Here is a 26,624-nt window from a genome sequence, read left to right as displayed (position 1 = left end):
AGTGCAGAAGGAGGCCCTTTGGCCCATCAAGTCTGCACCAAGTCTCTGGCAGAGCATCTTTACCCAGGCTCTGTCCCCATAACCCCACATATTTCCTGCTAATTTCCCTAACTTGTACATCTTGGGAACGCTAAGGGAAGATTTAGCACGGTCAATCCATCTAACCTGCACATCTTTGAACTGTAAGCGTACACCATAGGAAACCCACGCAGACATGGGGAGAATGTGCAAACGCCACACAGAAAGTCACCAAAAGCCAGAATTGAACCTGGGGCCCTCACACTGTGAGCAGCACATAGACAGATAGGCAGAAGTGTAAACAAAAGGGGAAATGAAATAGTTTGTAAAGATAACAAAAATTACTACATGTATAATTATCCCCACAAATTATCTTCCTAATCATTGAAAACTTTACAGTGAATAATTCTGCAACATAAATATTCTTCAAATTTAATATTCTTTCTGCATGAATTTCCAGCTACTTTTAACAAACAGATACTTTAAAATTACAATTTCAAAGCAGACGAAAAACAATTTCTCCTGTAGATTATTTTCAAAGTAGTTTAGACAGATTAGTCAATATATTTGTTATTTATTACTAGTTTCTTGCACTTGTATAAAAGACATCTGATGGAATGATAAATTAAAGAGGAACATAATGTTGCTAAAAAACAGGGTTTCTCTAAGAATGCAGTGATTTTAGGAATGAGTCAGATCAAATAATTAAACACAATCAAGTACCAAGCAAACCAAACAATAAGCATGATGAGACACAAATGTGGTTAAACTGTTATAACCTAGAATAAAATAATCTATGTAACATTCAAAATTTTCCAGCATTTTTCTCATGTTCTTGTGGATTTATGATGCACTGGACACAGCTAGCTTTTTTAGATGGTCCATGAAAACTTGAAGACTGACGTCATCAGTCAAGATAGGGGCTCCAGATTCCTAAAGAATATAAAAACACCACATGAGAAGCAGGCGACTAATAATGTAATCATAAAATCCCTACAGTGCAGATGGAGGTTATTCAGCCCATCAAGTCTGTGCCAACTCGCCATTACAGAATGTTACCCAGTTCCTATCCCCGCAACCCTACACCTGCTAATCCCCCTAATCTACATACCTTGGGCCACAAAGAGGCAATTTAGCATGACCGATCAACCTAACTTGCACATCTTTGGATTGTGGGAGGAAACCCACACAGACATGAAGAAAATGCAAATTTCACACACTCACCCAAGGCCAGAATTGAACTCAGGTCCCTGGCACTATGAGGCAGCAGTGTTAACCAATGTGCCACTCAAATCATGGCTTATTAAAATGAGATTAGTTTTATGAGCCAAAACAATAGACATAAGAACATAAGAAATAGGAGCAGGAGTAGGCCATCCAGCCCCTCGAGCCTGCCCCGCCATTCAATAAGATCATGGCTGATCTGTCGTGGCTCAGTTCCACTTTCCTGCCCTCTCCCCATAACCCTTAATCCCCTCTCTTATCAAGAACCCATCAACCTGCTTCTTAAAAATGTTTAGCGAGGCAGCCTCCACCACTTCAACGGGCAGAGAATTCCAGAGATTCACCACCCTTTGAGTGAAGAAGTTCCTCCTCAACTCCGTTCTAAACCGCCTCCCCTTTATCTTGAGGCTGTGCCCCCTAGTCCTACTGTCTTTTTTGAGCGGGAAGAGTCTCTCCACCTCTATCCTATCCATCCCATTCATCATCTTATACGTCTCAATGAGATCTCCCCTCATTCTTCTAAACTCTAACGAGTACAAGCCTAGTTTATTCAGCCTCTCCTCATAGCTCAATCCCCTCAACTCCGGTATCAGCCTAGTAAACCTCCTCTGCACTCCCTCCAGGGCCAAAATATCCTTGCGCAGGTGCGGCGCCCAAAACTGCACACAGTACTCCAGCTGCGGCCTCACCAATGCCCTATACAGCTGCAGCAAGACCTCCCTACTTTTATATTCAATCCCCCTCGCTATGAAGGCCAGCATCCCATTCGCCTTCCTGACCACCTGCTGCACCTGCAAGCTGGGTTTTTGCGACTCATGCACAAGGACCCCGAGGTCCCTCTGCACCGTCGCCTGCTGCAGTTTTTCGCCACGTAAGTAATAGTCCTTCCTACCATTCTTCCTACCAAAGTGGACCACCTCACACTTGCCAACATTAAATTCCATTTGCCATTTCCTGGCCCATTCGCCCAGCCTATCTAGATCCTTCTGCAGACTCTCCACACCCTCCGCACAATTTGCCTTTCCCCCAATCTTGGTGTCATCAGCAAATGACCATTTTACATTATTTGCTGTTCTTTGGCAGAAATTGATTCTGCCTACAAAATAAAATTACCAAATCAATTTTCAGAGCTGATTTTTATCTAGTTATGACTGTGCTTAACATTTGATTCAGTTAAAAAATCTTAATCCTTACATCTCTTATTACTTAGAAATATCAATACACTTATCTAAAACAATACAATCAGAATATGAAATGTTAAGAGTCAAAAATTCCAGTTGCATCACCAGAATTTAAGGGGTTTTTGATCATCTCAGGGTTCACCATCACTAGCCCTCTGAATCTGACCCCAGTTTCAGGATTTAGAGCAAGTGGAAATAAATACAGAAATCCTGAAGTTGCAGTCCTTCATTTACTATGCTGCTATAGGCTACACAGTGGATCTTCTTCAATGCCAACAATCAGCAGAATTTGCCCTTTTCTGCTCACAAATCACTGTTAACAATCCCATGAAAAGTTAAACCTCATTCAGTGATGTGTAACTGGGCTTTTAACAGTGATCAGAGTAATGACTAGTGCTGAATAATTGATATGGTTTGGAAAATAAATAAATAAATTTTGTAATTTGTTGTTAAATGTCTTCATGAAGATTACTAGAAATAAATCACAATTTTTTAATGACATTTGTTCATGAGATTCTGATTTTACTGCATCTCCATATACATATCCCATTTTTTATTTGGCACTTTAAAAAAATAGTGTGTTGTATGATTATTAGTGCTTTTCATTTCCTAGTTGAAAACAATCTTGAATTTATATTGCAATTTCATGACCACAGGAATACCTCAAAGCACTTTACAGTCAATTATGAAAGATAATCACTGAGCAACGAAGGAAAGGATACAGCCAATTTGTGCACAGCAAGCTCCCATGAAAAAAAATCTTATAATGATTAAATAATCTATTTTTGTGATGTTGATCGAGGAATAAAGTTTGACCAGGACAGCATGAATCATTTCCCTACTCTTGTTCTAAATAGTATCATAGGATATTTTATCTGAGAAGGCACAGGTTTAGCATTTCATCCAAATGACATTAACCCCAATAATGCAGCCCTCACTTTATACTACACTGGAGTCTCAGCCTGGACTTGTGTTCAAGTTCAAGAGTAGGACTTGAATCCATAACCTTCTTACTTGGAGACATGAATGCTATGTACTGAGCCTAGGCTGACACTTTTGGTTGTCTCTGGGAATTCCTTTACGTGATTAGCTAGCGTGAAGGTATCATTGACTGTCTGAATCACTATTAAATTATGCTACAGTTAATTGTACGTCAAGAGAATTAACATTTTTGGCACAGAGACTGCTAAGTCTCCTAGCGCAATTTTTTTTCATGGTCTGTGTTGAGCATACTTGCTTTGCTGTTGATTGCAAAATCTGGACCAATAAGTACAAAAGGTTAGGTAATGCTGCTTTACATTCATTCTAATACTGAGTATGGTCAACTGATCATATCAACATAACAACCTACATTCTTCCTTCCTGTATTGTTCAGTACCAGAAGTGGCAAAAAAAATTACCCAATAATCCTGACATGAGTGATGTGGGCCTGTGCAAAGATGGGGAGCAGAACCTCTGTGTAAAACATTTTTTAGACAGATATTTACCATCAAAAGCTGACATACTGAGAAGATACCAACCTGTCCCCATGTATACAAATTATTATAAGTCTGTGATGGGTTCACTTTTGACAGAAGGAATCGAGCCTAAAAGGAAAAACAATATTGGTTAGTTTCAAAAAGCTTTTTAAAATTTTTTCAATCTGGAAATCGTTGTATTGAGCCAGGGACACCTCCATTCTAACTGCCTTAACACTAACAGTGGTTAGTCAAGGGTGACTTGTTTTTTTAAACATAGATGGAAAGTGAAAACAATACCATCTACAATCTTAGTTGCCCCCAACAAACTCACAAATCAACTTACCATGTCTTATCACAAGGTTTGACCAAATGGCAAATACAACAGACATCTGTTTGAGGTACTGATAAAAGATTTTTTTAAACTACCTAAAGTATCATTACATGAATAATCTACGGTGATGTAAAAAAAAATCTCAAGCTACAATATTAGCATAATGGAAACAAGGAGTTTTACTGTTAGAGCTTACATTTGGAATCACTAAAGAGCAACATGTATGGATTTGATCATTTTAAATGAGCGTAGGTGTCAGTTGGAAGAGAATCAAACTGTTTTTATAGTCCCAAAGTTTTGTTTCCACATTCCTTTAAAAGTATCTTTTCAATGAATAATTACTAAATACATTTCACGTACCTGACTCCGACCATGCTCTGTGTCAACATAACGAGGCATTGGAAAACGAGTCTGAAGAATTTCCTGTGCATCATCCAGAGGAGCTTGCAGAAGCTGTTTGAAATTCTCATACTCCTGCATATCTTGATATCCAGCCTGCCGCCACTGAGCTATAGTCTAAAGAGAATAAAAACAGTACATAATACACAGCAAATTTCTCTTTTGCGTACTCTTAATTATTTTCTAATATTTATTTCAAATAAATACCAAACTTTCACAATTTTCCATTATGAGCAAACTAAAAATAGCTCAACCAAATACTAATAACTGTTCAATAATTACATATTTTTAGAGATACTACAGGTAGATGCATTACCAAAACATTTTACTGGGTCTAAGCTGTATTTCATTACAACTCTACTACATGAATAAACATGCAATCTGCACCCGTTTTAAGAGAACTATGTAAAATAACATTACCTTTGATCAATCTTTATTACTTTGCACACTTCAAAAAATTCTGTGCTGAATATAGATCAGTCATTAGAGACAGTTACTCTTATCCAACCAGTTTGTAAGTGCAAGAATAAGACACGGACATGAATCAAGTTTGAAAGATTTCCTGTGTACCATCCAGGGGAGTTTGCAAAAGCGCCAATTTATATTGTTTTTGTGTGTTATTTAAATCCCAAAGAACTTCAGCAAATTATCAATACTTATCCTCAACACTAAATCATGTTGAACATGTTAGTACCCAAGATACTTTAATAAAAATAATACTCCAGAGAGATTGCATTCATTATTAAACTGATTCGTTATTATACAGAGAATAAGGATTAAAGGCAACACTTTAGTACAGGAGTTCAGCTGAAATCGTACAAAATGTTTTTCAGTATAACTATTACCATAAACTTTCAGTAAGATCAATGCCTTTCACATACACAAAACACCCTTTTCTTTAAATATAATTCATTAGGTGATGAGCAGTTTTATTCTATTTTTCCCTTTCCATCATTTGTTATATCACTCTTTGACCAAATACAACTTGTGTAAATCTATTGCAAACTTGTAGACAGTCCTGCATTCCCCATTTTCTCCGCTGCAGATTCATTCCAAATCTTTTCCAAGGAACACAGATGTAAATTGTTAGCTGAACATTTAAGAAATCTATATCAAATGCTGGGGACTATTTAATGGCCATTGATGTGGATTGACTGATTTACAGAACCCACTGAACCACTTGATGCTGGGAGTATGCAGTTGAGGCACAGTTCTGAGCCAGGTTGTTAATCCTTTACCTTGGTGCTTGACATCAGATTTATGACACTGTAGATCAGATTAAGCCAATCAAAATTTAATCAAGTAGTTTATGAAAACAATGTTGACTTTCCTAATTGAGAAAAAAGTTAAAGTCATTCAATAATACCATTGAGGTGTATTAAAAGTGTGGAGGTGAAATTAAATAAGGAACTTAGGAAAGCAATCAGAGGGCATTTAATAATATTGGCAAGTAAACTGAAGGAAAACCCAAAGTTTTTTTTAAACAAATTCATAACGATTAAGAGGATAACTAAAGAAAAGCCTATTGGGATCATAAAGGTAACCCGTGATTGGAGGAGAAGGATCTTTGTCAATCTTAATGAATGCCTTGCATCTATTTTTCACAATGAAAACATTGCAATCTCGGAGGAGAAGTTTGCAACATTACATTAAATTATTGTAGCAAGGGAGTATTAAAGGAGTTTATTATTTTTGAAAGCTGATAAATCCCAAATAAAATGCATCCTAATATGTTAATAGAGGCAAGAGAAGAAACAGCTGAGGTTTTGACTACAATTTTCCAATCCTGGTGCCAGAGGACTGGAGAAAAGCTAACATTGTTTGAAAAGTGAAAATGCAGTTGATCATAGAATTATAGAATCCTACAGTGCAGAGAGGCGCCATTGGGCCCATCGAGTCTGCACCAACCATAATCCCACCCAGACCCTATCCCCATACCCCTACATATTTACCCACTAATCCCACTAACCTATGAAGGATAGCCTGGAAAAGTCCTGATCAAGGAACTAGCGTGCAGTTATTTTTACTGGCTGGGTCCGGATGCTAAAATGAAGAAAAAGTGGGACATTGTCAATCCTGTGCATAAATAAAAAGTACACTACCATTGTCTACTTTACATGCCTGGGAATGGTATGAAGTGCCATGGCAACAACTACATGTAGATTTCGGTGGTCCATTTGAGGGTTAGGTATTCTTAGTCATAATTGATCTAAAATATCTGAACAAACCATTGAAATACCTGACGAGATTTGGTAAACTAGAGCAGATTGTTAGAGATAACGGTTCATAGTTTACTTCACTAGAGTTTGAGGATTATCTCAAAGCAAATGGTATTCATCATATAAAATCCACACCTCATCCATTGGCCAATGGATTAGCTGAGAGATTCATACAAATTTTGAAACATTCTTTAAAAGCTTCAAAAGAGCAAGGTTCATTTTTGGCATCTTAGAGAAACACTACTCATGCAATTATCCAAGGTTCACCTGCATTACTACTCTCAGAAAAACTTGACAGCTACATTTGATTTGTTATTACCTCCAGAAATTTCAGAAATAGTAGAGCCTCAACAACAATCTCAAGTTGCTAGACTAGAAGTGAGGGCAAAACAACACTAATTTAATGAAGTCAAGTATTAGCATATAATTATGCCACAAGTGAGAAATGGGTGCCAGCCATTGTTTTAGCAAAAACAAGTTCAATTTCTTACATGGTTCAAAATGAAGATGAACTAGTATGGCAATGCCTTGCTGACCAATTGTTATCATCTCAAAATGATTTCTCAGAATCATTTCTCCAAAGTACCAACTTCTTTAGTCCATAGTGTTGTGAAAACTACTATGGAAAACAATTGAATCTGAGTTGCTTGATGATTTTCCTATGCTACTATACAAAGGAAGAATGACAAAGACTTAGTTCCAAGAGAATTTCCAAATGATACTGCTGGGCAAGGGCAGCCAAATTTCAGAATATCATACACAACCAAAGAGGAATAGATCTCCTTCTGATGGAAGTGGTTACATATAAACAAGGAGCAGGATTGGACCATTTACCCAGTCTCAAGCCTGCTCCATCATTCAATAAGATCATAATAGCAACCTCAAATCTCCACCTACTCCTGATAACCTATCACCCTCTTTCTTAACTGAGTCCATCCACCTCTGCCTTTAAAACAAAGACTCTTTTCACAATCTTTTCAGGACGAGAGTTCCGAAAACTCACTCCCTCAATTAAAAACTTTTGTTTCACCTCCGTTTCAAATGGATGGCTACTTATTTGTGACCAGTGACCGCTTGTTCTAGATTCTCCCACAAGAGGGAGCATCATCTCCAAATCCACCATGTCAAGACCCCTCAAGACCTGAGATGTTTCAATCAAGTCAGCTCTTACTCTTTTAAACTCCAGCAGACACAACTTCGATGGTTCTGCAGCGATGTGTTACCACAGAATTCCCAACCTCTAGCCTGCTCCAGTAGCCACAAAACATATTTGCCCAGTTAAGGGCTAATGCTGCAATTACATTTCTGGTTCATGGCAATGTTCAGGACATTAATAGTCAAAGATTCAGTGATGGTAATACCACTGAATGTCATGGGGAGATGGTTAGATTTTTTCCTATTAGAGATGATCTTTGCCTGGCACTTGTTATTTGATTGTTAACTGAACCCACCAGCCTAAGCCTGAAAGTTGTCCAGGTCTTGCTGCATAGTAACACGGACTGTTTCATAAATATTTGGTTGTGCCAAGGGTATTGTTCCAAAAGTACTTGGATAGACAAGGTCACAGACCAAGATTTGCAAAGTGGCATTAGGCTGGATGGCTCCTTGTCTGCGGGCGAGGACAAGGGATTCAGTAGGTACATTCCATGCTGTAAATTTCAATGATTCCATAAATAGGTTTAATGTTCTGCATCTAATGATAAATAGAAAGATGCTCATGATTTGAGAATTTTGTATTTCTATCAATATATTTGTAAAACAATTCCATATAATTCAATTGAATTATATATCCAACAGAGTGTTGGTCAAAGACCACTGTTTAAAAATAAAGACACGGAGTTTTCTTACGTCGATTTGAAATATTAGCCCCGATTACTGTTTGGGAATAAGACCCTCACCAAAAATTAATGAAACTTGGCTCATCAAGCTAGTCTGAAATGATGCAACTTCAGGGGAATTGAAGGAGTTTGCAGAAGAAAATGCCAGAAACCTAGTAGACAGAATTACATTTTTTAAAATAATTTAATTGAATACTAACCTCTCCATGATAGATAACAATCTGGAAGAAAGTGTCCATGAGGAGTATTCGATCTGGTAAAATGCTGCTACTGTCCAAAAGCACTGGCTGAAGACAAGAATAAATGAATGAATGATCACCATCATTACTTAATAAACAAGACCTCTGCTGCGCAAATACGGATGCTATTTCCGCAGAACATACATGAGCTCTCAAGCATGCTCCAGTGGAGATGATGGATGTCAACATTAGGGTTGGCACTGCAATTCTTCCCCCAGAACACTGCAAGCAGGATGGTGTGTCTAGGATGCTGGAGCCTGATCCATCTTTTTCCATGTTTCATACTTCCCATTCGACATACCTATCCTTCTTTAGCTCTTCCTGCATCCCAATTGTCTTGTACATAACTTTCATAGTGTTCATTATTCCTCTCTTTATTCTTTGTAATCATTTTACAGCCTCCACCACATTACAGGTCATTTTGTAATTTAATGTGTATGTGGTTGTGTTTTATTCCCACTTGTTCCTCTTTTTTTAAATGTTATTTTTCTGAAATATATGTATAATTTCTGAAGAAGTCACTTCTGAAACATCAAGAGACTTGTGTTTTCTTAACCTGCCTGCCTTGCTCAATGTCTTTTTTAATTTTGTCATCAGCATCTACTATATGTTATTTTTAGTTTATATGTGATCCTGTTAGATTGTAGCTTTCACAGCATGAAATAAATTGGAGGGGTATATTAGCACTCTGTATTGGAGAATATAAAGATGGGGGCACGTTTGGCAACAGGAGTAACAACACAGAAGTCTGTGAAACCTGAGAAAACCAAAGGGAGATCAGGAGGCAGAGGTAATATCACCGAATGAGTAAATTGGACGCCCAGTAGGAATTCAAATTCAATTAAGAAATCTGGAATTAAAAGCCAATTTCAGTCATGGTGACCATGAAATCATGATCATTTGTTGTAAAAGCCCATCTATGTCCTTTAGAGAAGGAAAACCACCTTTCTTACCTGATCTGGCCTATGTGTGTTCAGACCCACAGCAGTGGTTGATTTGTAGTGGCCTAGCAAGCCACTCAGCTGTATCAAACTGCTATGAAGTCTAAAAGGAATGAAACTGGACCTAGACATCAGAAATGACAACGGCAAACGCAGCTGTATTGACTCTGAAAAGTCCTCCTTACGAGCATCTGGATGCTTGTTCTAAAATTAGGAGCAATTAGGGTCAACAGCCTGACATAGTACATAATTCAGTGAATACGACCATGTCCCAAACACCATCACCATACTTGGCAAGCTACTATTGGAGGGAGTTGCCCTGGAAGTCATCAGCATTGAGTCAGGGTCCCGTGACAGCTCATGACATCAAGTCAAAAGGTGAGCAAAAAAACCAATCTGATCATTACTACATACCATCACCCTCAAGTAATTAATCAGTATTTAATGTTGAACACTAATTGGAAGAAACACAGATAGCAAGGGCACAAAATGTACTCTTGATGGAGGCTTAAATGCCTACCGCCAAGAGTGGCGCCATTGTTCATAGAAAACCTACAGTGCAGAAAAGAGGCCATTCAGTCCATTGAGTCTGCACTGGTAACAATCCCACCTAGGCCACATATTTAGTCTGCTAGTCCCACTTGTACTAAGGATCAATTCTGCATGGCCAATCAACCTAACCCACACAAACACGGAGAGAACATGCAAACACCAGTCACTTGAGGCCAGAATTGAACCTGTGTCCCTGGCACTGAGCAGCAGTGCTAACCACTGTGCTACTGTTAACTGAGCCTATTTTCTTAAATTTGTTCATGGAACTTGGGCATCGCTGGCTAGGCTACCATTTATTGCCCATCCGCAATTGCTCGAGAAAGTTGCAGTGACAGGGTAGACGCAGGAAGGATGTTTCCTTTGGCTGGGAGTCTAGAACCAGGGGACAAAGTCTCAAGAGTATGAAGTAGACCATTTGGAACCAAAAGGACGAAGAATTTTGTCACTCAAGAGGGCGGCGACAATTTGGAATCTTCTGTGCTGGAGGCTGTGGGGATTATACAGTATGTTCAAGATAAAGTTTATTAGTCACAAGTAAGGCTTACATTAACATTGCAGTGAAGTTACTGTGAAATTTCCTCAGTCACCACACTCCGACACCAAATCAGCACGTCTTTCAAGACAGAAATTGATAGATTTCTAGACATTAAAGATATCAACAGGTATGGGGATAGTATTGGAAAATTAGAGGTAGAAGACTATGGCTAATCTAACTGAATGGTGGACGAGGCTTGAGGGACCGAATTACCTACTCCTGCTCTTATTTTTATCTTCCTATCTACAAGGCACGAGCAGAAATGTAACAGAATATTTTCCACTTGCCTGGATGAGCGCATTCAAGAAACTCAACAGCACCCACCACCAAAGCAGCCAACTTGATCAGCACCCCATCCACAAAAGCAGTGTGTACCACCTACAAGCTGCACTGCAACAAAGGCTTCTTCAACAGCACCGGTAGCACAGTGGTTATCCCTACTGCATCACAGGACCAGGAACCTGGGTTTGATTCCGGTCTGAGCTGACCGTCTGTTTGGGGTTTGCACATTCCTGTGGCTGTATGGGTTTCCTCTGGGAGCTCCGGTTTCCTCCCACAGCCACAAATATGCAGGCTAGTGGATTGGTCACGGTAAATGACGAGGATCATGGGGATGAGGCTGGGTAAGATACTCTTTCGGACAGTCGATGCAATCTCAATGGGCTGAGTAGTCTCCTTTTACACTGTAGAGATTCTATGGTTCTAAACCAGTGACCTCTACCACCTAGAAGGACAAGGGCAGCAATTGCATAGGAATATTACTGTCTGCCGCACACCAGCCTAACTTATATAATTGCTGTTCCTTCACTGTCGCAAGATCAAAATTCTGGAATTCACTTCCAAAAAGCACTATTGATGTACCTATACCACATGACATCCAGGGTTTCAAGGCAGCAGCTCATCACTACCTTTTCAATAGGCAATAAATGCTGGCCTGGCCAGCAATGCCCACATCCTGTGAATGAATAAAACAGGGCACAAATATAAACTGATGGGGGAAAAAAAAGCGATTTGCAACATTTCACTAGAATACTATATGCAATATGCACCAAGTAACAATTTGCATGCATTTCGAATTTCCTTTTTCAAGGGTTTTCTTCCCTGACTACAGTTTTCTAGTCCTCTCAGATATGCTGGCTAAGTGACAATGCCACGTATTCACCTAAAAATTAATGACGACAGGTTATTCTACTACAGGGACAGGTTTCACAGCTAAGTTGGAACCAATCAATACACATGCAGTTTTATCATGAGCAGATGGTAACAAGTAGGATCAATAACCTTAACTGTTTCCACAGATGCAATTCAGTTATGTAGAATCTTTCATAGAATCCTACGAGGCCGAATCTGCACCAACCTCAATCCCACCCAGGCCCTATCCCCCTAACCCCATGTATTTACCCTAACTAGTCCCCCTGACACTAAGGGGCAATTTAGCATGGCCAATCCACCTAACCCACATATCTTTGGACTTTTACTATGGAATAAACTTGATAATTAACTTTTTATGCATTGTTTATGTGCTAAATCTCACCTCAGGTGGTCCATAGAAAGAGTAAGAATAGAGAATAGGCTGAATCATAATGAGAGACTGTGTTAGATCTTGTCGCATGAAATGATGGCGATAGTATGACGATTCATCCGGGCTATTATTGAAAACTTGAAGAAATGGAGATCTTCTCAGGTGGAACATAAACTAAAGGGACAACAAAAAATAAAGTTAGTCAAAACATCACAGGATAAGTCAGAATACATTTGTGCTCCTATAAAATAGCTCACAAGAAAGTTGTCTAGGCTAAGCATCTGATTGACAGAACTAGTTCCAAGAGGAGGAAAGGTCTTCGCCTAGCTGTTTGGCTGAGCAGATCCTTCTATTGAGCAGCCATGACATGATAGGTATCCTCAAAGCAGCTTCTGAACTGAAATAACTAGAAATCTCCCTTGTTACCATCTGCTTCTTATATCAAGTGTCTTCCTGGATGAAGCTTATTTTCTTCATTTAAAATAAACTCTTTCGTTGAGAAAGCTTTTCTTGAGATCTATTTGTCATCGAGTCTTTCTGAATTATAGGAGGAAGTCAAGGAACTGATAAGCACCTTACACTGGCACTTTAAGCTTTTAATCAATTCTGTAGATCACGGCTGAACTGTTAATGCCAGAATTGACTCTACTATAGAGGCAGAGTAGACCGGGGAGGGAGGGAACCATATTATGTACTTCAGTCCCTTTCCCTTCAGTTACAGGTGATTATTTTTATAGACCATTCAGCCAAATTGAAAGAGGGTGAAATCATGTGACAACCACATTACCGTTCAAATGTTCAAGCTCACAAGCTCTGCAGGATTAGTTGAATAAAAATCAAACCTCGGACCGATTTATCCCCTTCCTTAGGGTAACTATAGAATTCTACTGCAGCCACGACAGAATCATAGAATCCAGATCAGGCAGAAGGAGGCCAATCGGCCCACAGAGTCTATATCGACTCTCCAAGAGAACATCTTACTATCCCTGCCACCTGAGCATTTACCATGGCCAATCTACCCAACGTGCACATCCTCAGATATCAAGGGACAATCCACCTAAGCTACACATCTTTGGACTGATAGTTAAAATACAGACCTTGCAATTGTTATATTGAGATCAGCCAACTCAGTACAGCTCAGGAAATGAGTCTGGGGACAGCTCTAATCTTCAGTGCTTAGTACTGCATCATAGAATTATAGGATGGTTAATAGTACAGGAAAACATTGAATTTGTGCTGCATCTCTGCAAAAGCCACTTCCCTGCCTTTTCTCCCAAGCCCTACAATTTCTCTCCTTTTCAGATAATGATCCAATTTGAATGCCATGGTTGTGATTTGGAGGTAGATTCATTCAGACAGTGCACTCCAGATCCTAACCACCCACTGCACAAAAAGAAATTTCCTCAACTCACCCTTGCTTCTTTGGTCAATTAGCTTAAAATCTGTGCCCTCTGGTTCTCAACCTTCCCCAATGGGAACTGTTTCTTGCTATCTACTCTGTCCAGTTCCCTCATGATTTTGAATACTTATAACGATTCTCTTTTCAATCTGACCTTCGAGTCCCAGATTTGCCCACAGAATGCAAAACAGGAAGTTTTCATTTTTAAAGAACACTGTCAGAAGAAATTCACTGTACCCTTCATAGGCATTCCTCACCTATTTAAGGATGGCTGCAACTGAATCTTTAAAAATTGGCTTTGTGAAGGAATTGTAATGTGTTCCACAAATATCTCCTTGTTTAAGGCCATTTTCTCAAATTCTTCCATCAATCACTTATCTTTGCATTTTAGGATTATCATTTTATATATTTTATTATATTTACCTGTGGATAAAGGGAAAATGTTTCTGAAAGTCTGAAGGAATTAGGATCATCTTTGTGGAACTGGCCAAACTTCTGACACTGATGGAAAGAGGGGTAGAAAATAATTGACAGGTTTAATAGTATAGTTTCAATTTAAAACTAACCTCAATTAGTCTCAAAATAAAAAACGTAGATTCAACGCAGGTACTTGATGTTCTTACCAGGCGGATTAATTGCCTGTCCAACCAACGAAGTACATCGGGGCCTTCCTCAGATTCAGCCCTGAAAACTCCGAGTCTTGCCATCAGCACAGCTGATGCTTCCTGATCAAATGCAGCTTCTATCTGCTGCAGTTGACTCTGTGCATCTGCCCAGCTAAAAATCAAAGCACATGTTAACAGCAGGTTCAATTTCACTGATCACCTTTTTTCTGATCACTGGGCTGAATTTTTACAAGGGGCATCAAAACCCAGGGTCAGAGTAAAAAAAGTGGATTCCAAGGGTGCACAGGTGGCATGCAGGAACTGCTTGGCAATTTTAGCATGGACAGTCTCCAAATTGATCACCTGTGGGCTTGCTTCCAACTAGCAGCGGCAGGCAGGTTCTGGATGTTGCCAACACAGCGGCTCCATGTAATTATATCAGCCCCCAAGTGCTGATAAAATCTTGATCATTATTTTAATTGAACACTGTGGTTCACAATAATCACTATGAATCCAACACTTTTAAAGTGGACAAAGGGTCAAGTAGTTTATATCTGACCATTCTTTTTCCACTCTCCTTTCAAATGACAGTCATGTACAAATGCACCTTTTTTTTTCACCTCTGGAATCCAACGCTGCTCTCCCTGCCTAATGCCCAGCTTCTTAAATCCTTATTTCTGATTTTGTTAAGACTATTTCTGCCATTTAAACATTTCATTTTCTCTACTTCAGGACTTTACAAGGGATTTCACAAAAAAGTCTTGTATCTAAATAGCACTTCTTATGACCACCGGATGTCTCAAAGTGCTTTCCAAACAATAAAGTACTTTTTGTTTAATATATAGCCACTGTTTGTAATGTAGGAAACACAGCAGCCAATTTTGCACGAACAAGTTCCCACAAATAACAATGTGATGACAACTAGATAATCTGCTTTTGTGATGTTGAGTGAAGGATAATTATTGGCCATGGTATTGGGGAATAACTTTGAAATATTGCCATTGGATCTTTTACATCTAACAAAGCAGACAGATAGGGCCTTGGTTTAATTTCTCATTTGAAAGATGGCCCCTCTGACAGCACAGCACTCAGTCCAGTGCTGAATTGACAATCAGCCTTGATTTTTGGGCTCAAATCCTTAAGTGAAGATCATTGAAAGCAGCAATGCAGGTGGAGAAGATTGTCAAGGTGGCATACAGAATGCTTTCCTTCATCGGCCAGGGCGTTGAGTTTAAAAATTGGCAAGTCATGTTGCAGTTTTATAGAACCTTAGTTAGGCCACGCTTGGAATATAGTGTTCAATTCTGGTCGCCACACTACCAGAAGGATGTGGAGGCTTTGGAGATGGAGATGGTACAGAAAAGATTTACCAGGACGTTACCTGGTATGGAGGGCATTAGCTACAAGGAGAGGTTGGAGAAACTTGATATATTCTCACTGGAATGACAGAGGTTGAGGGGGTGACTTGACAGAAGTTTATAAGATTATGAGAGGTGTGGACAGGGTAGATAGTCAGAAGCTTTTTCGCCTGGGTGGAAGAGTCAATTGCTAAGGGGCATAAATTTAAGGTGAAAAGGGTAAGGTTTAAAAAGGAGACATATGAGGCAGATTTTTTTTTTAATACAGAGAATGGTTAGTGCTGGAACTTGTTGCCGAGGGAGGTAGTGGAACTGCATACGGTAGTGACTTTCAAGGGGCTTCTTGGCAAATATATGAATAGGATGGGAATAGAGGGGTATGGTCCCTGGAAGTGTAGGGGGTTTTAGTTCAGTTGGGCAGCATGGTTGGTGCAGGCTTGGAGGGCCAAAGGGCCTGTTCTTGTGCAGTAATTTTCTTTGAGATTGACACTAAGTCAAAAGGTACTGGTTCAAAATGGTAAAATCAAGCCCTAAGTGCTGAATCTGGGCACAATCAGATCCAATTTGGAAAACTGCTCTTGGGTGCCACCATATGCACTCAGCCTGAAAAAACATGGGTCTGAATCACGCTGTGGGTGGGGCTTATCGCACCCAAAATGCTGCAGTTCCAATCGGAGCTTTGAACTGCGCGTGTGCAGTGAAAAAAACAAAACTGAAAAACACACCCCTGTAACATTGCTCCCAGGCCAAAAAAAGCAGATAAAGCAGCCCAGGAGCAAAAGGAGGGAGCGGTAGTCCCCCACAGACATTGCTCCAACATAACTGTCCCCCTTATCCACCTACCCCATCTGCTACCCAGACTGATCACGACCTTCTGCACCTCCTCCTTCCTCCCCATCGATTGCCCGCGGAGTGGCAGTGGTCCCGTTTTTCCTTCCCTCCCAAAGGGTGATCGGGCCTCCCTCCTCCAACCAGAGAATGAATGATCGGGCCTCCTTTTCCACCCCCCCCCCCACCAACCAGAGAATGATCTGACCCGCCTCCCTCCCCACCGACCTGAGTTAGAGAGCCATCGGAAGTTCTGAACTTCTCTTTTGAAGCTGAAGTGCTGGAAACAAACCTTTGCCGAGCATGCCCGTTTCACACTGAATCTGGACGCGAGAACGTGATGGTAAGAGGGAATGTGCTGGTAAAGTTGGGCGGACAGCTCATTAATTCAATTTAAATGCATGAAAATATCCACGATCCGAACCACGCCCTGTTTCGGGCATGGTTCTGATCTCAGCTATTTTTGGACCTTGGTAAAGTGGGCATCTGCACGGACGCAGGCGAGGATCGCGCTAATCGCCTCACACCTGACTTTACCAAGTGTTCACGCCTGTTTGCATTGGTAAAAAAAAAAATCGGGCCCTTTAGGTGCTACCAACTGACTCAAAGCCACAACTGACCTTGCTGTATTTTGTTTGTATATTGAAGTGTGCATGTGTATTTGAGGGCTTTCCCCGCCCCAATCTAAAATGCTGTGGTTTTGAAAAGGGTCTGCCTTCATGGCCCACTGGTGAGCTCCCCAGCAGTAAAGACAACTCTCATTATAACTGCATCACCTCTCACTTGCAGCAGTCCTGCCATCTTCTGAATTTTCCCTGCAATTTTTAATGATAAGTAACATATTGATTTGTGATTATCTGGGTAACAACTATGAGGAAGGCAACATAATAAAGTATACAGGGATAGGCACATATTTTTAAGCGCAGAATTATTTGCATTAAACTAGAAACAGCAAGCATGCCAACAACAGGGACAGATTATCAGATCTGTGTAAAAGTTAGGAAACCAAAATATTAAACCAGATCTCAGGAAATTTAATTACAAGTTGAAACTGATCATGTTTAGAAGACATAAGATCAAGTGTAGTATTGATATGCTGTGCTTGGTTGAAGTCATTAGGTTACATTTTAGCTTCATTTTAAGCTTTTTTTTAAAAGTGGCACCTCAGCCTTTTGGCTAAGATGCAAATGAGATCAAGCCTTGGGAGGAGGAGCTATGCCTACTCCAATCAGCTTGGATCATTAGATTAAGCCCAAGACAGGAGGTGAGAGCCCTGTCTTGTCAGTTTGGATCAGGAATGTCTCAACTTGTTGGGACTCTGAATTGGACTTGATTGGATTGAATTGGAATAAAAACAAATAAAAAAGGCAATTTTGGTCAGAATGTGTTACAAGTTATCCAAATAAAAGCAGAAGAGATGATTTTAAGATTTAGTGATACAATTTAGAAAGATTGATTGATAGAACAGACTTTCACCACAAAAACCCACACAGAGGAAACTTTAAAATGTCAAGCAGATACACTGTAACCCTTCAATCTGAAAATACCAGATGCCCAAAATATTTTGAACATGCATAAATTCCAGGACTGGCTGCTTGTCATACTGCAACAAAGTTAACGCTATGGCCCAAATGGTTGTAAATAGTATCCCCTAGAAATTTCCCTAAAGGTCAAGATTAAGTGCCTATCCAAGCAGATGGAGCAGAGGAAGGTGCACTATGTTTCAAGGAGGTTGAGGATTAGCAGAAATATATTTCAAACACAATAATCAGCCTTGCTACCTCACCCACCCTCACATGTACAGTAATCAGCTCATCGCCCCCACAAACACAATTCAGGGTTGGTAACTCAAGGCAAGGAGGCTGTAGAACAAGCAAGACACAGGAACAATGACACAGCAAAGTTTGAAGCCACTCACATCGCGCTGGCTCAATTACATAGCTTCCCAGTTTTTTCTGGACTCAGTCAATCTGCCTATGCCGAGATGGGCAGCACTGCTGCCTCACAGCACCAGGGACTTGGGTTCAATTCCAGCTGTCTGCGTGGAGTTTACATATTCTCCTCATGCAATAATGGGTTTCTTCCAGGTGCCCTAGTTTCCTTCTACAGTGCAAAGATATGTATGTTGAGTGTACTGGTCACGCTAAATTAACCTACACATCTTTGGACTCTAAAAGGGTAAAGCGATTAGTCATGGTAAATGTGGGTTTACTGGAATAGCATAGGGTGGAGGGGAGGGCCTACGTATAATGCTCTTTCAGATAGAAGTGCAGACGATGGGCCAAATGGCCTCTTTCTGCACAGTAGGGATTCTATGGTTCTAATTATCCAGGGCCTGCTCAGCACTCACTAAAAAATGTGTTTCCTAATGTTAAAGGGTGCAGTACTTAGGAAACATGGAAAATATCTGGATAAATAAAACTTTTTTTTACTACTTTATAAATTTAATGTTACAGCTGAAGTACATATTTATATCCTCTTTACATACTTACGACTAGGGACTATAACATTATTTCAAAATGCAGAAATGCCTAGTCTTAAGCATTCCAACTTGGAGAGGTTACAGTGCAAGAGCTTTTTCTAGGTTACTGGAATGTCAGACACCTTAAAAATTAACAAATCTGAGTGCAACTTGAGTTAAAGAATTACTATGGAGAAGTAAAATGAATTCTAAAACATGATCCAAAAAACATTTTTTTGAAAGAGATCAAAGATGCACTTGTGTATTAGCGAGCCCACAGCGAACTTACTTTCTGGCCACTGTAGTAACTCGGATGCGTCTCTGACCACTGGAGTGTTGATAATGGGTAACAAACTGAATAGCACCACGTCCACCCTGAGGAATTGGCGCATTATGCTGCAAAATAATATGAACAGAACAGAAAGTTTATCAAAGAGTACTTTTAAATACTGCATTTAAATGTTTCAGAATTGATACAAAACTCAATTATTTTGCTGGGCTTATTTAGCAAAAAACTGCATGCAATCAATGGAGCCATTACATAAATTACATTTGAATAATGTGCATCTATTCTTGATTCATCTCTTTTTAAAGCATGAAACCACTAGCATTCTAACATGCACCACAACTAAATTCAATTTTAAGAAAAAACTGTAAACTGAGGCTCAGGGAAAACTGGACTAGTTTCAGTATCAGTGACTTTATTCCTTTGTGTCCCAAAATCTTCATTCTATCTCCAACAGTCTTTTGGCATTCACTGCCTACACTGGTGCTATCGACAAATAGTGAACTGGGTAGGGCATTGAAACTGGATTGCTTCGTGGAGCTGGGCTAAGTGGCCTCCTTCTGTGCCATAAATGACTGATACCAGCGTATGTGACACACATTGTTATTTATCATATATTCTTGATTTATCTTAGCATGCTAAGCAGTTTTTATCCTTTCTCAGTGATAGATTCAGGAAAGGCACAAATATAAAAAGTCTGAAGGTTTGTTAAATTTCCTTTTCGCCAAAAGCTACGCAAAGGGAATTGTGAAGTTTTGGGCAGCAAAGTAATGACTCAGCTAGATTGGGACTGAAGTGGATAATTAAAAAGATCAGCAACCAGAAGTTTCAGTCACCCTTGCAGATAGAATGCAGTTGTTCCACAAAGTGGTCACCTGATTTGAGCAGTAAATATAGAGAGCAATCAGTCCTCAGTAAAGGGTACTGCTTCATTTCCTTACACCCCCCACCTCAATTATCTCAACACAAAACTGAAGTTTTCTTCCAAAATCTTTCCACCCATCTTTCTGGCCAGAAGTCTTCCCCTTGCACAACAGACATTTGAATTCCTTTTCCACCAGGTCTCCTCCCATTGACCTACTATCCCTCTAAATCTTTTGACTGAAAACTGTCAGCATGACTTCAGACGACTCAATTTCTCTGCTCCCCACACTCAGTCTAGCCTATTCTCCACTGAAATTGCAGTTGGCATTGGTTTTCTGAATCAAAATTGTACAAATAGAAACATAGGAACTGTAGTGCATCATTTATGCCTCGAGCTACTTGTCATGCAATGATATCAAGGCTCATCTACAGCAAAGATTTGCCCCACATCCTTTAACACCTTTAGTTAACAAAAATATCAACCTCAGTTTTAAAATTAACAATTGATTTAACATCAATTTGCCATTTGTAGAAGAATTACAAATTCCGCCACCCTTTGTTTTCTTAATTTAACTCCTGAAAGGCCAGGCTCTAATTTTTTTTAAACTATATTCTCTAGTTCTAGACTTTCCAGAGGAAAAAGTTTCTGTCTAGCTACCTTTATCTATTCCCCATAATATCCTAAGTATATTAGGAACAGATGCAAGAGGCATTTTACTAATGTCTTTGACTTCACTTCTGTAATGAGGGAAGTTGTGTTCTTTTGTCAATTGCTTGTCACATCAGACTTCTGCCTGGATTTTCAGTTCTTTCAGTTTAGTAGTAGACTTTCATCTGAAAATTCAGTAAGGCCTGTAAATGGAAGGAATTTCCATAGAATTCTGCATACAAGAAAGGAAGCACACAGAGACTCACCTGATTTACTACTTCAAAGTAGATCCCCAGTGTAGTGCAAGGATCCAAACTGCAAATTTTCCACTGGCAAGTGCCACCTATACCCAGCTCCTATAGTAACAAAAGACCATGAAACTCATTAAGGTACGTTTGTTTGAATGGCTCATGTCCAACTCAGTAAACTGAAACAAAAACAGTAAATGCTGGAAAAACCTCAGCAGATCTGACAGCAAATGGAAAGAACACAGTTAACATTGAGTCTGGAAGATTCTCTCTCCATGGATGCTGTCAGACCTGCTGAGATTTTCTAGCATTTTCTGTTTTTGTTTCAGATTCCAGCATCTGTAATAATTTGATTTTATATCAATAAAAAGAAATCCCGGGCAGTCATCAAACCTGCTGCAAAAATCAGATTACTTCAAATAGTCTTCAAGTAATTAAGTACAGCAACATTAGAAAATTTAGAAAAAAAGTACTCAAATTGTTTATTATTTTAACCTGTGTTCACATTCTATATATAAAATCTAAACATTGTTATTTTCCTTTTGGTACTTGGATCCATTAGGAAGATTGAAAAGTGTTTTCCAAATATAAAGCTTTATCACTGATCATCTAATGTCCAAAGCTCTGGGTTTTTAAAATCAGATATATTAAAGGTTTCAATGCTTATGCACTTTTTTCCCTACTCAATGAAAAGCTGATCATTTGTAAACAAAATTTTAGCTCCATTTTAATTAATGATGCTAGATAGTTACCTATTCCATGCATTTATACAGGATAAACTCAAACTTACATTTTCAGACACAGAAGCGCCTTTGGAATTCAGAGACACACAGGTCCCAATGGCACCAGCAATCTTCAGTTCTCTAGTTGTCTAAAGGAAATAAATTATTTTATAGAGTCAGTGTAGTGAACCTACATTCCCCTCTCACAGATATGTATGTTGATTCTTTCAGGAACATAAAAGTAAAGATTGGGAATATAAGCAGCTTCTGGAGGAGCGTGTAAAGGAGCTGGAGGTGGAACTAGAGGAACTCCGCATAATTCAGGACGCGGAGGCGGACATCGATAGGAGTTATAAGGAGATAGTCACTCCTAGAAATGAGTCTTGGGTAAATGCCAGGAAGAGGGGAAAGAAGCAATTGGGGGGACAATCCCCTGGGGCTGTTCCCCTCCAAAATAGGTTTTCGGTCCTGGAGGCTACAGTTGAAGAGGAATCAACTGGAGATAGCCAAAGGGAGCAGGTCTCTGGGGGTGAGCCTATTGTGAAAGCTCAGGTGGTTAGGGGATGTAAAAGATTGGGCCTAGTGATTGGGGACTCCACAGTTAGGGGGACGGATAGGAGAGTCAGAAGTAATGGTAGGGACTCGGGCTGGTGTGTTGCCTCCCAGGGGCTGGGGTCCGGGATGTATCGAAAAGGGTATTCAGGACTCTTAGGGGAGAGGGAGATCAACCCCAAGTTATAGTTCATGTGGGGACGCATGACATAGGGAGGTTAAGGGAAGGGGATATTAAGCAGAAATTTATGGAGTTGGGGTGGAAACTAAAGGCCAAGTCAGAAAGAGTGGTTATCTCCGGACTCTTGCCTGTGCCACGGGATAGTTTAGAGCGGAATAGAGAGAGGGAAAGTTTGAACTCGTGGCTGAGGGGATGGTGCAGGAGGGAGGGGTTCAGGTACTTGAGCAATTGGGGCTCATTCTGGGGAAGGTGGGACCTCTATAAGAGTGATGGCCTACACCTGAATCAGAGGGGGACCAATATCCTGGGGGTAAATTTGCAAAGGCTATGCAGGGAGGTTTAAACTGATTCGGAGGGGGGGTGGGATCCTGAGTAGAGGGGGTGAAAGTGAGGGGGGCATAGATGGGGACTGCAATGCACGGCATCGTGGGGGTGGGGCGGAGCAGGGTTTGAAATGCGTATACTTTAATGCGAGGAGTATTCGCAATAAAGTGGATGAACTTGCAGCGTGGACCAGTACCTGGGACTTTGATGTTGTGGCCATTTCAGAGACATGGATAAAGCAGGGTCAGGAATGGTTGTTGCAGGTTCCGGGGTTCAAATGCTTTAGTCGGAGTAGAGGAGGAGGTAGAAGGGGGAGAGGGGTAGCATTGTTAGTCAAGGACTGTATCACAGTGTCAGAGAGGAAGTTTGATGAGGACTTGTCTGTTGAGGTAGTATGGGCGGAGATTAGAAATAGGAGAGGAGAGGTCACCCTGTTGGGAGTCTTTTATAGACCTCCTAAAAGTTCTAGAGAGGTTGAGGAAAGGATTGCGGAGACGATCCTGGTTAGGAGTGAAAGTAATAGGGTAATTGTTATGGGGGACTTTAACTTTACTAATATTAATTGGAATTGCTATAGCTCTAGCTCGTTAGAGAGGTCAGTTTTTGTACAAAGCGTGCAGGAAGGTTTTTTGACTCAGTATGCAGATAGGCCAACTAGAGGTGAGGCTATATTGGATTTGGTGCTGGGAAATGAGCCAGACCAAGTGCTAGACTTGGAAGTTGGTGTGCATTTTGGTGATAGTGACCACAATTCGGTTACGTTCACCTTAGTGATGGAAAGGGATAGGCATGAACCTCGGGTCAGTAGTTTTAGCTGGGGGAAGGGTAATTATGAGGCTATTAGGAGAGAATTACGAAGCATAGGTTGGACTAGGAGACTACAGGGACTGGGAACGTCCGAAATGTGAGTTTTTTTTCCAAGGAGCAGCTACTGCGAGTCCTTGATAGGTATGTCCCTGTCAGGCAAGGAGGAATTGGTAGAGCTAGGGAACCGTGGTGCATTAAAAAAGTTGATTTGTTGGTTAAAAGGAAAAAGGAGGCTTATGTTCAGATGAGACTTGAGGGCTCAGGTAGTGCACTAGAAAGCTTTAGATTGGCTAGGAGGGAGTTGAAGTGTGAGTTAAGAAGGGCTAAAAGAGGACATGAGAAGACTTTGGCTGATAGGATCAAGGAGAATCCTAAGGCGTTCTATAGGTATGTTAAGAACAGAAGGTTGGTTAGGGCAAGATTAGGGCCAGTTACAGACAGCAGAGCGAAGTTGTGTGTGGAACCAGAAGAGATTGGAAAGGCATTGAACCAATATTTCTCTTCAGTGTTCACGCAGGGGGACATGAATGTAGCTGAGGAGAACACTGGGTTGCAGGGGTGTAAACTAGACAGTATTGCAGTTGATAAGGGGGATGTGCTGGATATTCTTGAGGGTTTGAGAATAGATAAGTCCCCTGGTCCGGACAGGATTTACCCTAGGATTCTCTGGGAGGCAAGAGAGGCGATTGCAGAGCCTCTGGCTCTGATCTTCAGGTCGTCGTTGGTCTCAGGTATAGTACCGGAAGATTGGAGGATAGCGAATGTTGTCCCATTGTTTAAGAAGGGGAACAGAGACTTCCCTGGGAATTATAGACTGGTGAGTCTTACTTCTGTTGTGGGCAAGGTTTTAGAAAAAAATTATTAGGGATAGGATTTATAGTTATTTGGAGAGTAATGAATTGATTGGAGATAGTCAGCATGGTTTTGTAGCGGGTAGGTCGTGCCTTACTAACCTTATTGAGTTTTTTGAGAAAGTGACCAAAGAGGTGGATGGGGGTAAGGCAGTTGACGTGGTATATATGGATTTTAGGAAGGCGTTTGATAAAGTTCACCATGGTAGGCTTCTGCAGAAAATGCGGATGTATGGGATTGAGGGTAATCTAGGAAATTGGATCAGAAATTGGCTAGCAGATAGGAGACAGAGGGTGGTGGTTGATGGTAAATATTCGTCATGGAGTTCAATTACGAGTGGTGTGCCTCAGGGATCTGTTTTGGGGCCACTGCTGTTTGTAATTTTTATTAATGATCTGGATGAGGGTATAGTTGGGTGGATTAGTAAATTTGCTGATGACACCAAAGTCGGAGGTGTGGTAGATTGTGAGGAAGGGTGTCATAGTTTGCAGGGAGACAGACAGGTTGCAGAGCTGGGTCGAGAGGTGGCGGATGGAGTTTAATGTGGAGAAGTGTGAGGTAATTCACTTTGGTAGGAATAACAGATGTGTCGAGTATAGGGCTAACAGGAGGACTCTGAATAGTGTGGATGAACAGAGGGATCTAGGTGTATGTGTACATAGATCCCTGAAAGTTGGGAATCAAGTAGATAAGGTTGTTAAGAAGGCATACGGTGTCTTGGCGTTTATTGGTAGGGGGATTGAATTTAGGAGTCGCAGCGTCATGTTGCAACTGTACACAACTCTGGTGCGGCTGCACTTGGAGTATTGTGTGCAGTTCTGGTCCCCACATTATAGGAAGGATGTGGAGGCTTTGGAGAGGGTGCAGAGGAGGTTTACCAGGATGTTGCCTGGTATGGAGGGGAGGTCCTATGAGGAGAGACTGAGGGATTTGGGGTTGTTTTCGCTACAAAGAAGGCGGCTAAGAGGGGATCTTATTGAAACATATAAGATGATTAGAGGTTTAGATAGGGTGGATAGTGATAGCCTTTTTCCTCGGATGGAGAAAGCTAGCACGAGGGGGCATGGCTTTAAATTAAGGGGGGGGTAGTTATAGGACGGATGTCAGGGGTAGGTTCTTTACCCAGAGGGTGGTGAGGGATTGGAATGCCCTGCCTGCTGCAGTTGTAAATGCGCCTAGTTTGGGGGCGTTTAAGAGATCCGTGGATAGGTTTATGGATGAAAAGGGATTGGTTTAGGTTAGAGGGTCATTGTTTTTTAACTGGTCGGCGCAACATCGTGGGGCGAAGGGCCTGTTCTGCGCTGTAATGTTCTATGTTCTATTATTCTCAAATATTAGGTCAGACAATTCTTTAGTCAATTGACAGATAAAACTTCAGAAGTAGCTAGTTGCCACCCAAGCCAAATGCCTTTACAAGTCATTTCAGCTTGCCATCAGTTATTCATCATGAATGACCTTGTATTTAGAATTGGCACTATCTTTTTACTTTACTTTTGGATGGAACGCTACCAATAAAAAGAATCCTCAATAAATCCACATTCATCTGTGGACTTGCTGATTCAAATCAGCAACAGCTAAGTTGCCCAATTACCATATCATGAAAATACCTTCAGCAGCAAAACAAGACACCTGACACAGAATCATTCACAAACTTTAAAACTCATATGTACTACAATTCTGAAGAGCCTTTATAATGTATTTTTTCTTCCAGATTCTTTTGTCTGCTGTTCTATAGATGATGCTCTCTACTGTTTCCAAAGTGGTGCAAACCATCGATCATCTCAGCCAATTATTAAGTGTAAACAAACTAGGTTTCATGGATGCAAATCAAGCTTAGCCTTGGCATCAGATGTCTGGATAGATTCTTGCAGACATCAGGAGGAAAATTCAGCCAGAGAAAATAAGATCACTCTTTTACTACTATTCTGCTGGTGTACAGCTTTTGAATTAAATCATGGATATTTTTCATTGAACAAAAAGCATCAATCTCATTAATCTTATAGTTTGTGATCTTGTTAAAGTTTTAATT

General features: G+C 40.4%; 1 protein-coding gene across 1 annotated transcript in view; it reads right to left on the bottom strand.

Annotated features, from left to right (window-relative positions):
- Positions 1-438: 438 nt before the first annotated feature.
- Positions 439-26,624, bottom strand: part of LOC145350906 (protein transport protein Sec23A) — a 38,787-nt gene continuing 12,601 nt past the window's right edge. Inside the window, exons 10-19 of the mRNA XM_080200350.1 lie at positions 21,948-22,028; positions 21,176-21,265; positions 19,400-19,506; positions 14,482-14,635; positions 14,282-14,359; positions 12,472-12,633; positions 8,871-8,957; positions 4,575-4,730; positions 3,944-4,009; positions 439-951 (exon numbers count right to left, since the gene is read on the bottom strand). Coding sequence (XP_080056476.1) covers positions 862-951; positions 3,944-4,009; positions 4,575-4,730; positions 8,871-8,957; positions 12,472-12,633; positions 14,282-14,359; positions 14,482-14,635; positions 19,400-19,506; positions 21,176-21,265; positions 21,948-22,028 — 1,071 coding nt within the window. The 3' untranslated portion in view covers positions 439-861. The remainder of the gene's footprint in view (positions 952-3,943; positions 4,010-4,574; positions 4,731-8,870; positions 8,958-12,471; positions 12,634-14,281; positions 14,360-14,481; positions 14,636-19,399; positions 19,507-21,175; positions 21,266-21,947; positions 22,029-26,624) is intronic.

Source organism: Carcharhinus amblyrhynchos, chromosome 12, assembly GCF_965287045.1.
Source record: "Carcharhinus amblyrhynchos chromosome 12, sCarAmb.v2.hapA, whole genome shotgun sequence".
In the NCBI taxonomy this organism is placed as follows: Eukaryota; Metazoa; Chordata; class Chondrichthyes; order Carcharhiniformes; family Carcharhinidae; genus Carcharhinus; species Carcharhinus amblyrhynchos.
The sequence above is the reverse complement of the archived record's forward strand: the minus strand, read 5'-3'. Positions and strand labels throughout refer to the sequence as shown.